Source organism: Geospiza fortis, unplaced genomic scaffold (assembly GCF_000277835.1).
Source record: "Geospiza fortis unplaced genomic scaffold, GeoFor_1.0 scaffold285, whole genome shotgun sequence".
Lineage (NCBI taxonomy): Eukaryota > Metazoa > Chordata > Aves > Passeriformes > Thraupidae > Geospiza > Geospiza fortis.
In genome coordinates this window covers 902,346-919,868 of record NW_005054403.1, presented here as the reverse complement: position 1 = coordinate 919,868, position 17,523 = coordinate 902,346, and the positions used below count along the sequence as shown (strand labels likewise).

Below are 17,523 nucleotides of genomic sequence, written 5' to 3'. Positions count from 1 at the left end.
TTCGGTACATAATCAAAAAGGTATGTAAATTTAATCACCACACTATTTTCCCTTCAAAGTATATTGAAAAGCACAGCATGGAAAATCAGAGCTTTTGACTACTTTATATCAATTATTAGAATATATCTAGTTGCAGAATATAGAATATCAGCTTCAGAGACAGCAATCCTGTCCTATTTTTAAACAGTTTTACTTCAACCTACACAAAATTTGAGATCCTAAAGATCACTGGATGTCTTTATACATCTGGTTATAAACGGATCACTGTGAACTGAGAAACAAAGAAAAAAAACAAACCCATCCTAAAACCATATTTCTGAGTTAAAGATTTCATTCTATATTGAGATTCTTTAATACTCAATATTCTCAATATAAAATTCTCAAATACTCAAAGCAGCTATCTAAGCACACATCAGTTATTGAAAAGAATCACTCAGAAAAATCTACCTTCTCTATCATTAATCTTGGCACACACGCAGGGAGTCTGCTATATTTCATTTGGGATGGATTTCAGCATGTATGAGAGATGCAGGAGAGCTGGGCAGCTATAATGGAGAAGACTGAGAGAGACAGTTCCACTCATTCCTTTTAAAATACATTGTTTGGTGACCTGCTTTTGACACTCCTGGACTTGAGTGCAATTCAAACATGATATTGACCTCACAACAAAAATGCAAGAGCATTTTCAGATCTAAAAATCTTTTTTGTTTTTACCAAGATCTGCATAGGAGAATAACTCTCTTGGTCTGCAAATGCCTCACTACTGGGAATGGGGCTGCTCCTCTAGTTAGGCTTGCGCCTAGCTCACACCTTGGGTTACCCCACTGAGCCTGAACTGGTACAGGTGAATGGAAGGCTCACTTTTACTTAAGATTGCATTAGTAGTCAATTATTAGTAGCTGTATTCACTCGCTTTTAAGTCTACAGCTACTGATTGGCTTGCTCTTGAAATAAAAGCACTCCTGACCTAGAATGTGAAGCATTTGGTGACAGAAACACTTGAAAAACAATGAGTTGTTCTGCAGAAAGATTAAGAAACAGTGTTTCTTTTCTGTAAGTAAAGCATTTCATTAAATATACTGACAAGCAAGGTATGGTGTTCAGCACTTCCATCTCACATCTTTCATTATCAGGAAATTGCCACCTAATGCAAGAGCTGAGTCATGACAAGCCTCTGCCACCAGACCCAAAATCCTGCCCTACCACTCAGTGAGGAGAGGATAAGCAATCCACGTGGCTCTGTGGATGAGAGCCACCCCATCACCTTGTCCAGGAGCTCCTGGGGGGTGGCCCTGGGGGCAGCCCCAGCACTGGGGGCCATCCCAGGAGACAGGCTGGGGCTGGGATGGGACATGGGGCCAGGGCTGTGGTGATCTGGAGACTGGCCCTGCTGCAGCACCACTGGGGCAGGGGCTGACATGGGGTCCTGGGCAGGGCAGGTGGAGGCCCCAGGTGAGTCAGGGTCACTAAAATCTGTGAGTGTACTCAGGACCACGACACCTTCCAAGAATTATCCAGACTTCACAGTCCTACAAAATCAATGCGCAGCTTACATAACTGCTCAAAATACACTGCAAAACTACCACCCTTTTCTCCTAAAGCAGACACAGGCAGGACTCCAAGTCCTTTGAAAAAGAAAAAAAATGCTATGTTTACATCTTGACTTAATCTTCTTGCTTGACTTACATGGTCTTTCTTTTGGAAGAAGTTTGCTTTGGAAAATTTTCTATTATATAGATTCCTGAAAAAAAATGCTAATGAAGGTCAACTTCAGATGGAACTGCTGAAATTATTTGGGACAGGGCCTACAGAACTCTAACCCCAGTACCTCCTCAGCAGTAGGGCTTTAACCCATACAAGTGGATACCCTACAACTACCTGTGGGAATCTCAGAAGGGATAATGCTAAAACTAGTTCAGTAACACTGAAAACATGCAAGGCTAATGTTCACCTTCTCCATCCTACATCCTATGAAAATATATTTCATCCAGCCTCATTAGGATTGAGCTAATTTTCTACTGGGAGGTAGCAATCAACGGCAGGACCTTTTGCCACATTCTATAACCTTAGTCAGTATTTCCCACGAACAGTCATGGTACTAAGGCAGACACCAGGCTGTCAGCTTGCAGAACAAGTAACTTCTTAATCTGACTGTGTCCAAAAAGGAAATCAATAAGTCTCTTATGTGGAGCTCCACTGAAAGAAGAGAACTAATAACTGCTTCTTGCAAACACCCAAAGCTTGAAAGGACAGAGTCATGAAAGAGTATCTACCAAACAGTGCCAGATTAAAAACAAAATGACAGCTTTTCATGCTGAGAGATATCAAGAACAGGTGAAAGAATGTGAAAAACTGCAGCCTGGACACCACATGTGTTCTTGCTGACAACCACTACATGAATTATTTATTCCCTATACCAGCTAGCTATAGTACCTCTTTCAAAAATACGACAGCAAATATGAAAGTTGAAACAAAACACTCTTGGCAATGTATTTTTCTTATCAGCCATTAGAAAACTACAAGAAAAGAAGAGATTATTATATTAATAAGTGGACTCCTCAACAGCATTTTAAACAACTATTTCATTTGAGGTGGAAGCATTTTCATTCACAGGAAACACAAAGCACTGTCACTATCACTTGTTTTTGAAGGTAGGAAATTTCCTCTTTAAAACGCACAAAAATAAATCTCACCCAGCATATGCAGAAGCATCCAAGAACAAGCCTGAATAAAACCAAGATTGCTTTCAAAGGATCCCCTTGCTTTTATGCATTCCAACCTTCATCAGTGGGAAGCTGGGAATACCATTACAAAGCTGGAGTGTTTTGTCTAAATAGATGCAAAGCTACTAGCAGGAAGAATTCCCAACCTGTTTCCACATCAGACACCCTGTATCTACTATTGCCACCCCAGAAAACTTTCCCCAGTCTGTATTTCACAGTCACTATTCACAGTCTATACTTCCCAGTCCTGTTCAGGTGTGCTTTTTCCAATGTTAACAGTTAGGCTGGATAAAAAAATATTACTTTATTTCCTAAAAAAATATAAATAAAGTAGTATTTTGTTAAAAACCAATTTTATAAATATTAATCTTTTATAAACACATGGAGTTTTTTAATGCATGCCAATTTATATTTGAAATTTTGATATTCTATATTTTAACAAAGTTAGTTTCCAAAGATCACAGAAAAAAATTCAGACAGAAGGCTATAATTCAAATCACTGGGCTGAACAAGATGATTCTCTCTGCACATGATCCTCAGCTTGGTCAAGCTTTGAGGTCAAACCTCAAAAAATGAGGTAATGAAAGACATAATATGTACCTGTAAATAAATGTACATGTACAGAGAGTATTTTCTTTTCTTCCCATTGCACATTCAGCTCCTAGCCACATTCAATGCCTAATTCCTTGAAACCTGGAAAGTTGACTTGAAAATAGGAACTCTATCTATATATTGGAGACAGAAGAGACTTATTAGTCCTACAGTCTTGAAGCTCATGGTAACAAACAAAAAAAATAGGCCAGCTTAATTCATCATCTATCTTCTCCTGTCCATTTTTAAAGGGAAAAGTTTCAGTTTATTTCTCAATGTAAAACACAGTATGTGTTAGATCATTTGCCAAAACAAGAGCTGGAATGAAATTTTGCTTAATCAAATGGACTTAATCAAATGCTACTCAGCTCTCTAAAAAAACAATAAAGAAAAGGATACCTATTTCAAAAAAAGTTTTGAAAATAAAGTATTACATATAATTACACAGCATTTATATATTTGCTATGTATCTATATATATTTAGCCTATACCATATAAAGGTGTAGCATATACCTTTATAGCATATAAAGCATATACTAAAATTTTAAAAGCAACATATTCTATTGTTCACGAACAATTTCTTTCCTAGAGTGCACTCCATAAGCTAAAGCTTTAGATACAAGCCAAGATTAGAGTAAGATTATTTAACATAGTGCTTTCTGCTTACTGATTCAAAACTCTGTGTGTTTACATTACTCCCACCCTATCAGTAACCACAGAATTTTACTGATAAGATTACTCAACAGAAGACAGGCAAGAGCAACCACATCTATCACTTAAGAAATTAGAGACAAAGGGAAAAAAAAGGACAAAGTTATCCTGACTGACTTGTGAATACCAAATAAAAAATAATCAGAGAAGGCAGAGAAAACTCTGGGCAAGGATAATCCTGGTGACAAATGTGCATTTCCTTTTATAAGCTCCCATACTGAACTCCAGTTTCCTGCCTGAGAAGCTTTAAAACTTTGTAACTTCTTTCTAGAAGACTTAACCTTTCAGCAAACTAGATGATTGTTATGTCTAAGGGATGGCAAACATCATGTCTTTTAACAGCAATAGTTTTCATCCCAGAATGGTGTGCTACATGCAGGGAAGGCATGTATGTGCTGCCTTCTAAGACTTGTTATTTGCATGTTGTGCAGTATGGGGAAAGTGAAGGTCACAGTCATGCTGTCAAGACTCCTGCAGCTATCCCTCAGCCACCTCAATGTCTTCAACTCTTCTGGGTCTTCAGAACATGGCAGGATACCACTTTTCTCAAACAAACCCCTTGTATTTTCCTGGTGTATGTGAAATACCTTTGGGTGACAAAAACTTCTGCTCTTCCCATGCCACACTGTTATTCACCCTGAAATGAAGTTTACTAAAACAAGCCCAAGACTTATCATTGCTCAGGAAGGGGCCTTCTTCTCACTGCCTATTACACAGGGGTGTGAGCACCTTTCCCCAAACCTCAGTGCACACAGCTGAGGATATCCAGACAGAGTGAATATGAAAATTTCTCTTTTCCTTTCTTTTTGTGCTTCCCTAGCAAAATTCTTATCTTATCTGCTTGGAACAGCCAGTCTCTTTGACTATATTTAGACAACAGCCATGCAGAAAACCTACAAGAGAAGGGGTCAGACTTCCTCCATAAACTCCTCGTGCAACAATTAAATGGATGACTCCTGCCATTACCGAAAATCTATTCTAGCAAAAGACAATTATTTACCAAGGGAACACACAAGCACATAAAGCAGCTTGGGTTGAAGGTGGTAAGCTCAAGGAAAGTACAAAAGTGCTAGCAGCCTTTTATGGAGGATGACTACCAATCTGGAAGCTTCCAAAGCAGCAACAACATGGTTTCAGAGAGTGGATCTTTTGCTCTTCATATTCTTTTTTTGTTTCATAAGCCCAAACACTCTTGTTTCTTCTTAAGTCTCACTCTCTATTTTAGCTCTGAACTCACAATTAACATCTGCAACATGACACAGCAGAAATCACACCTTTGCGGTACACCGTGTACTTGTGGATGAATTTCTTTTAAAATGTTCATTTTATCTTCAAAAGACAGTTGCTAATGCCATTCATTGAGATAAAATTTGGTTTTTGTACTACTTAGTTATTATTCTGCTAAATTATAGGCATCTCCAGAATAACCCCTACGTTTTATTTAATAGCACATCTAGACACATTCCTTAATTTCAGAGCGCAGTAATGATTTCAAGGCTGTCACAGGACAGAATTCTTTTCGTTAAACTTGTAGAATTCAAGACAGCCAAATTCAGCATATGTATTCTAAAACAATGTGAAGTTTGAACTTACCTGTATTCAGAAGATATCACAAACTGTCTTCCTTAATCTAACAGTACAGCAAATTGTCATATTGGATGCCACCAGCTCCAAAAAGAAAATTTAACAGGTTCCCCACTTTCTTTCCTCTTGGATTAAAGCTACCAGGCCTTACCTTTCGCTGCTGTTCTCCCCATGGTAACACTTCTGTGATCTCCCCTCTCACAATAAAAAGGCTGAAGTTGAAAGACCAGTTAATTCTTCCTTTCAGCACAACAGTTTCCTGTGGAGCAATAATACAACAAGTTAGGGGGGGAGGTTGTTGTTGGCATTTGGGTTTTCTTTTTTTGGAAAGGATGATTTTTTGTATTGGTATATCATTATCTTGCTGGTTTTAAATTGCAAGTGTTTAACAAACTATCTGTAGGAGAGTAGTGTAGAAACAACAGTTAAATAAAAGTAGCAAAAATACCAAATGCAAACTTTCATTTCCTTGTTTTAGACAGTTCATTCTCTAATGATTTGCATTTTCTGTGGATTTCTAAAACAAAGAAAGATGTAAAATGTGCTTTATTCCTTTTCACCCCCAAGAAACATTACTGAAAAATGGAAGACTCGTCATACATAACCTACTCACCCTGCCTCACTTGCACAGAGTTAAACAATCATCAACTTCAATACCTCTGGGTAAAGCACATTATCTTGCACAACTACAGTTGAAGAGAGAACCAAACACTAATGTGAAAAATCTGTACAAGGCCCAAGTGCTCAGGGATAGCCCTGCCCTATGATTTGTAACAGACTTGTAACAGCGCACAGAGAAGTATTAGGGAAATGCTAACTGCAGATAAAAGCAATGAGCCACATTCTTGTAGGGTTTAGAAACTGGAAGGGACAGATTGGTTAGACTAGTGTAAAACAGCAAAAACAAGCTTTCTTTTTTGTGTGTTACTGTGATTTTGTACTCCAGCATCTAGAATTTTGAACTTTGTGTTCAAGTCAAACTCATTTCAAGCATCTAGCCTTGAAACAACAAAGCCAGCAAGTTTATTATCCTTCTCCATTAACTTTTCAAGTAATAATGGGTAAATACATTCAAATTTCTGAATTATGTTCTTGGATAATTTCCTTTCAAGCAACTTCCATGAGGTTTAAAGCTGACATCACCAAAACCTTGAGGAGTTTTTAAAATTTAAATATGTGCATACTCTTTCCATGATTAATTTGTCAAAGGTAATATTTTTAGAAGCTACATCTTTCCACTGTGACATAAAAGAAGTAACAGTTGAAAAGCAGGTTATTGACTTGGAATTTCTTGACTCTTCTACTCACATGCAAAAAAAAAATTAAAATGCTCATCTATATCACACATAAAAAGAGAAGTATCATACAACTGAGTATTTTCCTGAAACCGTGATCCTCACTGAAACTTCAAGAAACTTCAAAGCACTATGATGATGGACTGGATGATGAAAACTTTATACAGTGCAAGAACATGGCTAAGGCTAATTAAAAGTTTTTTTAAATGCCAGTGACTGATGAATTTATTTCACGTGTGTGTTGTCTGTGAACATGCTGGACAGTTATTACAAAAACTCAAGACTGAGACTTGAAAGGAGTTATAAATAAAATTGAGTACAACCATAAAATAAGCAGGTTTTGCTACACAATAGCATTCATAGTATAAGTGATCATCAAGATTAAGAGTAGAAATCCTTTTAAGCCATCAAATAAATTTGAAATACTTTATACTTTCACAGACTCCCCCAAAAATTCAAAGCTTTTCCACTGCAAGTAATAAATCATGGAAGGTGATGCAGAGTCACAGTAACTGTTTTTACAGATTACTTTAGAACAGAGAATGGTTTTTATCTTTTTGTTCCAAGTACCAGATTGCACTTGGTGCAGTAATAAAGATTCCAACCCTGCAGTGATAGTCATCAAGTTTAGCACAACCGGAGCGTCTGTGAGAACATAAAAAGGATTCCAGCTTTTCATTAGCCTGTGTTGTACCAGATAGGCTGTTTTACAGCATGCCCACCAGCCTGTTAAAAATATAAGACAACTGAAAGTTCTGAAAGAGCAGTTTGAAAAGAGGCAAATCCAACTGCAGGAACACAATATATTACTGTTTCAAAGAGGTGCTACTTAGAACTCAGTTACACCTAAGTATTCCATTTAAAGCTGCTATTAAATTAGCTCGTTGATTGTACTGTTTGTCACAGAAAACATTCAAGAACGGTATTTCTGAGCCTCTATCTTACAACCACTACATGTTGCTGAACCACAGCAAACTTAAAACCAGTTACCTCAAACACAGAGCAGGGTCGACCTGAAACAAAGCGCAACTTCTACTGCAGGGGCAGATGTAGGAACTATTTTCCATCACCTCACATACTTAAGTGGCAAACCCTAAGCAAGGCAGTTGTGTCCTTTGCTAACCAAGACAGAGTCCCTCATGTCACACTCACCATCCCCAGCCTGGCTCAACCCACAGCACACCCAACACAGAAAAGAAGAAAATCACCAGCAAACACAGGGAAAACACCTCCAGGCACATTCTGGTAAAATTACACAGCAAGGACAGATCTCAAGATTCTTGTACACGTGCCTTGGCAAGCAAGCTGAATAAGAAAGATGGGGTTAAGAAATTAATAGAGAAGCTTCTAGAAATAAAGGGAAAAATGAAACAAAACAAGGTCAGGAATATATGAGCAAACAAAGAAATGCAATAGCAAGGCTGAAGTGCAATGGCATTAGAGTGCACAAAACAACAGAATGAAAACCAAAGACTGAGATGAGCACAGAGGTTCTCAGTCAGAGACAGAAAATGACCAAAGTATTTAAGGGACTGTCAGTATAGAATCCGGTGAGAAACCATTTGCTGCAAATTAAGGAAAAAGCAAGGGGGGAAAAAATCCACAAACCTAGGATACTATTGGATTAATCATCAAAATATCTTCAATCCAAAGAGCACTCAAAGGATATCCACACTCCTGAAGTGTATTATTTATATCCCTTATGTCTCAATTCATTCTGTAAACTGAGTTTTAGTCTTATCTGATTGCCATCCCTTACACGGATTCCTTTTTAAAAAATCTGACGGAAAGCATTTATCTGCCTTTAATTCCTTACTGAAGTTTTTATTGTTAATCCCCAAATCACTTCTACTGGCCACCTCCCACTGTGCAAGCCCTTTGTTAGAAAGCATTATATTAGTAGACAAGCCTAAGTCTTTACCTTCTCTGCACTACATAATACCAGGTGTCAGAAAACAGGGTGGAAAACATTCTCCTGCCTAACTTTTCTCTTTCTATTTTGAAAGAATTACCCAAAGGGCATGCATTGCTGCATTTCCAAGAAGGTAGCATTCTACAGAAAATATCAAAATTGCTCCTTCTTTTGCCTGCCATGCATCTCCATTATCCTTCTCACTGTTAGCCAGGCACTCAAGTAAGCCAAATGTCCTGAAAAAAAATATGTATGCATATCTAGGACTTCCCAGTGCAAGTTTATCTTGACAGCATGCCTGCTCATAAAAACACACAACAGAACTATGGAGATAAATGTAACATTTAAAAGAAGCCTAAGCAAAGAAGAGACTGTGGGTTCAGTCTGCACAAAAAAGATTCAGGTTTTTCTCTCAATGACTCTGCATCTATGGCAGGACAAGAGCCAGCAATTTTAGAGCCCATTAGCTTTTTTGACCCTACCAGTGGTACAAATGCAGTAACTTAGACCTCACCATTGGCATCTTCATGGGTGGGACAGTCATCAATGGGCAATCTCTGCTGGATAAGGACTGAGACTATTCTTTTACACAGATACCCTGCACTGAGGAGGAATCTAACAAAACAGCCACTTGGAAGCATCAATGAAGTTCTCAGTTTTAGCTTGAAATAAAGGCAGACATTTTTCAGGCTTAATGTGAACGAGGAGTTATATTTGCCCCTTTTTTCTTCTACAAATGCTTCAAGATTAAAATTCCATATGCAAGGGTGAAAAAGAATTACACAGTTTGAACAGCAAAACCAGTTACAGACAGAAAATAGGTACAGTGTAAGCTAAGAAATACTTCCCCCTGCCAATGCTGTCGTTTGTACAAGTCTTACATTTGCTTTCCCCATTAGCATTCATGCACTATTACATTTAGAAACACACGAGACATCAGCTACAACTGCTGGCCTCTCCTCCCTGCTGTTTGCCACTGCCAGTGCTGCAGAGCCCTTCAAGGAAAGGACGTGTACAGCCTCCCCATGGACACAGCCCAGCAGCCATAGCTCCCACTCCAGACTCCACATATGGGGAACGTGTACCTACAGGCACCAGTCACTTCCCAAACCAGTGTGACCTAACTGCATTACTTCAAAGCCATCCCTCATGAATCTGGAACACCTTTTCCTTAAACCTAATCATCTGTCTACTCATCTGTTGTCTCTTAAATAAAACCCTACTTCATACTATTTCTAAAAGTCTTTAAGGGGCTGAAAAGAGGCAAACAAAGAGAGTAAAACTTAAAAGGATTTTTAAAGTAATATACAGTATTAAATAAAATTTGTAATACTTAAAAATAATTTCCAGCAAACTACCCAGCATATAGACTCATCCAGTATACCTGAAGACACAACAGCAAACTTCCTTATTTCTGTAATAAAGATAGTCAGTTTACCCCTCAGCGCATATGTGGCATCATTATGGAAAAGTAAGATCTCAAAGGCTAAAGGAAGAAAAAATTGCATGAATGTATCAGAACTTTAGAAAATGTAACAAAAGCTTCATATTTATAAACTCAGTATTATTTAGCATTACACATTTATGACTTTGAACCAAACATTAAAAATCAGATCTTCTTTCATTTATGCACACAAACACATAATCAGTCGGTATTCTGACAAGAAATTTGATATGAGTTGGAATCCTTTTAAGTTCACATTCTCTGTATTAAAAAAAAAAAAACAACCAAAAAAGTTAAATTCTTTCAAGGAAAGGAAATTAAACTTCTACATTTTCATACAGCTCAACTTTCAATAGAGTGATGTATCTGAACACCTCCTCTAGTCACTAAAAGCAAAGCTAGACAGATAGACTTTAATCAAATTCACAGGCTTTCAAACCAGCAAATATTAACTAGCCATATATATCACTACAACAACTAAGCTTGAGTATTTCTTAAGTTGTTAAAGAAAGCCAGTGGGTACTTAGTGCTTTACAAATATGTTTTTGTAATGTCATTTTCTTTAACATCAAGCAGAAATTTTCTGCATTTGCAAAACTGCTCGGTAAGTCACCAGTGGTGTACTGCTCACTATTTATGAAGTGATTAGCATAAACAAACTTTTAAGCTGTCAGCAGTAAAATATTGCCTGTAATGTTCTGCTCTCTCTCCAGGTAAGTTTACGACCTGCTTTAGAATATGAGCAACTGTAATTACAGTAAGTCATACATTTCAAGAATGCAAAACTCTCTCTAAACTCTCAAAGCCTATTAAGTGTGCTATTCAGTAGAGTAAGGCATTGCATATTTTAAAAAGAAACACTAACATGGTTTAGACCAAAGATTTGTCCCAAAAAATCCTGAAACAAGAAATAATACTTATACACGAGAACATCAGAGAAGTAAGGTCTCCAAATCAAACAGCACAACTTGTATTACTGCACAACAGAAACAATTAATGTCATGCAGATATAACACTTACTAAATTGACAGTAATTTTTAAAATTGCAGTTTAGAGCTGCTCTATGGCTACCAACAAAAAATGAAAAAGCTTTTCTCCTCCTTCCCTCCCTCCCCATCCTGCTTTAAAAGTCAGAAGATGTGGGGTTGTAAAAACCTGAAAAAGGAAATGGTATGTGTGAAGTCAGCAGTTCAGCAAAGCGGCTGGCCATTAACAGCTTTAAATATTCTTAAAACTCCAATCTTCCCACATGAAAGGGTATTTTAATGTTATATTAAAATAAATTGAAATTTTATTTATTAAAATAAATTTTAAAACATAGCTTACGTTTCTATCTTAAACAAAACTGCCAGTTTTAGCAGTTTACTAGTACATATTTACAGTAGCACAAGATTTTGACAATTTGTTTAAACATTTTGGTGAATTCAGCACACTGAAACCTCTGTTCTACTTTCTATTTCCCCCTTCTAGCCTGGAGTACTCTTCCTGAAAACATTCATCATCATTATTCAACCTGGCTTTGTCCAAATACCTAACTCATTTTTTTTTCATAAAGTAAACTAATTAAATTGTGGAAAAAAACCCAACCAAACCTGCGTGATTAGCACTAAGAGCTACATATTGCATGAAATTGTCTCTACACTCAGATACATCTCCTCTGTCTTCAGCTCAGCCTCCCTTGACACAGAAGAGAGGTCTCAAACTATTCGTTCTGCAAGGCTCTGAGCTTACTTTTAGCATAGTGTAAATACAGCAGGCAATGGAGAAAAGAAATTGCTGTTGCAAACATAGCAAGTGCTAAAGAACCCTATACAGCTTTTCTGCGCTTGTCTTTAGCAGACAAGAAGCGACAGCACCAGCAGCAGTCAGACTGTGTAATGCATAAGGGAACAAGGGGAAAAAACACAAACATAGGCCCAATGGCAGAAAGGGAATTTTTCACCCTTGTAGGCAACTTTGGCTTCTTCCTTTCTACATTGCCTTCACACTGGAAAAGGACTGTAAAAGCTTGGTTCAGCTATGATCCAACAGAGCTCTGTCCACACAGCGCACAGTCAGCAAATTCATCCCCAAAGTCCAGATTTTTTATTCACAATGGAGTATCCAGAGAAACACACCTACTTCTAGTCTGATGAAGAAATATACAGAAGTCAAATAGCATGCACAATTTTTTTTCATTGAAGGAATGGAGAAGAGCCTTTGGAAAATTCTGCACAGGATCCCACTGCTGTCAGCACCCCAGATGAAGCTTCAGAACAATGTGTTTGTCTCCTCTCACTTCTATTCAACACCAGCAGCAACATACTTCTGCTACCATCCTCTTCCAGTGCATAAAATACCTGTTTCTCTCTTCCTCTTGAGAATCCAAACAACATCATGCTGACTGGGACTCCCTGCCACTATAAGTTAACAAAGACATAATTTGCCTGAACTCATTTTTCTGCTGCTGCAACACTCCATGGTGCAGCCTGGCTCATGTAATGGAATAACTACACTGATCCCACATACTGGTGTCCAGTCAGAGAACAAAACCAAACCAAGCAGAACTAATCAACCCTCATGCAATTTCCTGATAGCTCCTCTGTTGAGACAATGTTTCTGCAGGAAAAAAAAACCCAGAGAGCTGCTTGCAATTTCCAGGCACATGCACTAGACTCACCTGTTGCTGGTGCTGATAGATGTGCTATTTCCCCAACTCAAAAAGTCCCCTTACACAAGGGATCTTTGTGCAAATGCCACCAAAAATATTTGTCCATCTATTGGACAAACATTATCATTAATCACAGAATATTGTGAGTTGAAATGGACCCACAAGGATCATCAAGGTCCAACTCCTGTCCGTGGACAGAACAACCCCAAGAATCACACCAAATGCCATTCCAAAGGACCATTCAGTGCTGCTAGACATTTCTGAAGCTAACAAAGCACTAACAGGTCATAAAAGATATAACAACTCCTAAATGCTCAAAGGACTAGACAGCTGCAAATACCCCGCTGTACTATCTGCTTCACTCTTCAAAAACAGAAGACGACTAAAGACTCAAAGCATCAGGAAATTTGCAGCAAATCTGTATCTCTCTTCCCACTTTCTATGACAACTTCCCCATTGTATTAAAAAAAACACAGAGGTGAAGCAAGCCATAACAGAGCAATCTCCTCCACCTCTTCCTCAGTGTGGCAGCACATCTGTCACTGGGTGTATGTGGCTCAGGCCCAGGACAGTGGCAGAGTATACTTCTCCCTTTCTGCTGCTTCTGGAGACCCCCTTTCTCAAGGCAAGCCCCCCTCTTTCCTCCACTCAGTGCTTACACCATTGAGCACTAGAAATATTCAGACTAGGTAGTATTTTCCTACAGCAAGCTGAAAAATAATTACAAACCATATTTAGAGTTTTCCATCTAACCATAACACTGCTTATTTTGGGATTAAAACCAGTTCATATCACCTGACCTTCCCAAAAAACCATCGTTTGCTTCCTTACAGCCCTCCAGTGCAGGGTACACATACAAGAGATTGGTAGGGGAAGTGCCATCAAACATGCAGCAGCCCTTTTAATCTCTGAGCCCCTGACAGACATTAGTGACAATAAAGAGTTCCACCAAATTTAGCAGCTCTGATACCCTTTCACATTCCTCCATGCTCACTTTTACAAACTGCCCTTTTTAAGTGGGCTTTTAAAAGTGCCCCACAAACTGCACTCCTTCCACTGAACCTGCCTGCATTAATCTCTGATAGATTCCACACAGTACATAAATAATGGTACATGCTCCATTTTAGGTATGCACCTCATTAAAATGGTGCTACTCTCTTACAGGTTTTATAAACTTCAGCTGCTCCCTGCACTAATGTATGGTAGAGGATGAAAGGCTCACCCTCGTCTTCGCCCTACATTAAAAGGAGTCTCATATTACCTTGAGAAGACAACTTACTTAGATTTCCATCAAAGAAGTTCATCCCCTTTATGAAAATTGATGGAAAGGAAAATGATGGAATTCCCTTGGTATCTTAAATAGAATTTGACCTGATTTGTGAAGTTGAAGGCCAAGAATAAAATGATCTAAACAGCACACCTACCTTTAATACAATGTTTTACTTGGTTTTAGATGACAACATATAAATATTAAGAATATAAACCACTTATGGGTTAAAAAAAAAAAACCAAAAACAGTAATCAGTCCAAAATACTGTCATGCTTAAACTGGGTACAGCATTATTCTCACTTGGATCCAAACTGATCAACCACTACCCAGAAAGCAGGTGCCTTAGCTGAAGTTGCCTTAGTATGAACCAGTATTGAAAGAAGACTGCTGAAACAAAAGAGACATGGAACTTAATATCACAAAGAAGAAATCCATACTCCATTTAGACCCAAGATAAGAAAATAATGAATTTTTGGTCCTATCCAAAAGACATAGAAACTAAACCTGTTACTACTTCTGACAGGGATCTTGGGCAGAGAGCTGCTAAGGGCATGTACACAGCACATCCCGGCAGACACACAGTGCTAAGGGTGTAACACATTATATATCCTCTACTACAAATGGTTTCGTTGTGTGCACTTATGCCAAATGTCCATTGTATACAAAAGAAACTATCAGAGCAAGCCCAAATAAATAAAAGTGATAACTTGGGTAATAGAGACAGCTGCTGCTTTCTGAATGGTTATGAGGCAGCTCCTGACTTTCCTCCAGACCTACACCATTATTGACCAAGCAGAAAGACCAACAAGGACAAGATAAAAGTACCTCCAAATGTCATCAGCACCATTTATGCACCAGTTACTCTTTGTGTATAGATCTGCTGCAGATAAAAGGGGAGCCTGCTCACTGTTGGCTCAGGTACCTGAAGCCACCCTTCCCATCCCAAAAGATGGTAATCTACTTGAAGAGATCACAGATACAGAACTCAAGTTTTTGGCAATGTGCTCAGTTTACAGAAACACACCTGGACTGAGCAGGTGACTCACCAAATGATCTCCTGCTGCTCCCAGGAGCGAGGCAGCATTGCTGCTCCATGGCCAGCACTACAGCAGGAGCTGGGTGCACACCCTCAGCCCTCACTGCCCACACACAGCAAGTCAGCCAGCAGGTGCATGAAGGTATAAAAATAGTACTTAGACAGAAGCATACTCTTAAAAAGCTCTACAGTTCACTTAAGTACTCAATTGCCTCACTTTTCAGTGACTTTACCTCAAACAAATTAATTGCCCCTCCACTTGAACATCATAAGGAAAGCTGCTCACACACACATTATCAGTCATTGTTACAATGCAAAAACACACTTAACTGCATATAACTAATATTAAAGCTTCCTAACACTTAATTATAGAGCAGTTGGATCTTACAAGAAATCTCCAAAGATGTACAAATTTTCTAGGAAAAGCACCCTCATATACCAAAAGCACAAATCACAGTAAAGAAGAATTATTCATCAAATTGTATTAAAATATTTACAAATATTCTGGAACTTTAAATTTAACATTTCCATTGCTTCTTATTTACCCACTGCTCTATTACACTTTGACAATTTTATATGGGCTTTCCTGGCTCTTCCCACACACTAGAAAAATCTCATTCTGAGGAATTTATGTTGCATGTCTTACAGTTTCAAGAATACAAACGGTATAGTCCTTTACATTTAAGATTTTAATCTCTGAAAAAAGCAATCAGCACTAAGGCTGGATGCCTAGGGCTATTTCTTTCAAATGGGAATGAACAGAACTTTAAATGCCTTGCAGATGCAGAGCTCACAAAATTAGTTAAAAACCTCCCTTGTCTAGACTCCTTGAAGCAGTGTCCTGGTCCCTACCTGTAATTTCTTCTATATTTACACTTAAAAAATATCACAATAGACTGTCAAATTATATTTCTAAGGATTTCCTTAAAACATTAAAAGAATAACTATGTATTTCACTCACTCTTCTTTGAGGTAGATGTATCCAGACAAATAAGAAAGCCAGCTGCAGTGTCCTGAACAGTTAATGACAAATGTCATTTCCTGTTAGTGACACTATTTAGTGGCAGTAGATAATTGCTGAAGACTTCATTTGTCCCTGCACATTCACTCAGCAAAGGGAGTAAACAGGACTCACTCACAACTCACGATCCCATTGGAATATCAAGAAAACAAAAAGAGACACCTATGTACAACAGGCACAAGCAGCTTTGCTTAGAGTTTCTTTACATTCTCTCAAGTAAAGCTGCACTTTAGCACAAATTTTAGACAGGTAATGGAATCAATACTTTTTCAGTATTACAAATTTCACACTAGCAAAATGCCTCTTTTGAACTCGGGCCGCTACTCCAGAAAACAATGCCTCTGCCTTACGAGCGCACTGTCTGGTCACAGCAACAGCAGTCACAGCAAAGGGGGGGAAAAGCATCTGTATATTCAATGTAGGAGCACACAAAGTAAAAAGAAAAATATTTTCAAGTACTGCCATTGCTTGTTTCCTAAAATTCCTACATCAAAACTTATATATGTCTGAATGTTAAGAACAATCTAGTTATGTTATGTTCTCATATCTACATGGCCTCTAATTGTTGTGAAAGTAGTTTATGCTTTTACTACAGCACATCATGAAAAGCCAACATTTGTTTTTGCTGAATCTGAACATTACTACAAGAATATAAAATACCAAGCAACTTGAAAGATATCACACAAATACTGATACTTATTTACATCAGATAGAAAAACAGAGCATTGACTCCATCAACTGAGTTTCAAACAAAATTAGTAAACTCTATTTTCATATTCAATACCAGACAATGTTAAAGTTAAAAGCCATATAAACACTTCCCGGTCTCAACCTCTGTTTCAGCATACACTGTTTCCTGCAGCTTCCCACTTGCATTACTGCGCAACTTCCCATAAATAAAATTCTAACAGAAGGGTCTCCAATGCGCTTCTTCTTTACATCAGATCAAGTAATATCATCCTTAAATAGTACTTACATTTTATGGTACTCTTAAGGGAGAAAATCAGTTCCCCCTGCCCCCTAAAGCACAGCCTGCCTGTACAAAGAGTTTCTGTGGACACAGTAAGTGCAATGGCTCACATGGGCTGTGGGTTGCTGCAGCCTGAGCAGCACTCGATGGTGGCCCGTGGAGAGCTGGTAGAGCACAATGCATTCCCTCCCCTATTTACTCTGTAACGTTAACATGACAGCCCAAAACCCAAGGGTAACCCAGCAAATGCCTCCCTGCAATACTGCTCCCATCTGCACCAGTGCTGCAGTTCTTACTGACCCTGCACGACTGCCTC

At 38.4% G+C, this 17,523-nt stretch overlaps 1 protein-coding gene across 1 annotated transcript in view; it reads right to left on the bottom strand.

The window, feature by feature from the left end:
* Nucleotides 1-17,313, bottom strand: part of SCML2 (Scm polycomb group protein like 2) — a 69,953-nt gene extending 52,640 nt beyond the window's left edge. Inside the window, exons 1-2 of the mRNA XM_031061214.1 lie at nt 17,214-17,313; nt 5,761-5,868 (exon numbers count right to left, since the gene is read on the bottom strand). Of these exons, the coding sequence (XP_030917074.1) occupies nt 5,761-5,782 (22 nt within the window). The 5' untranslated portion in view covers nt 5,783-5,868; nt 17,214-17,313. The remainder of the gene's footprint in view (nt 1-5,760; nt 5,869-17,213) is intronic.
* Nucleotides 17,314-17,523: the final 210 nt, after the last annotated feature.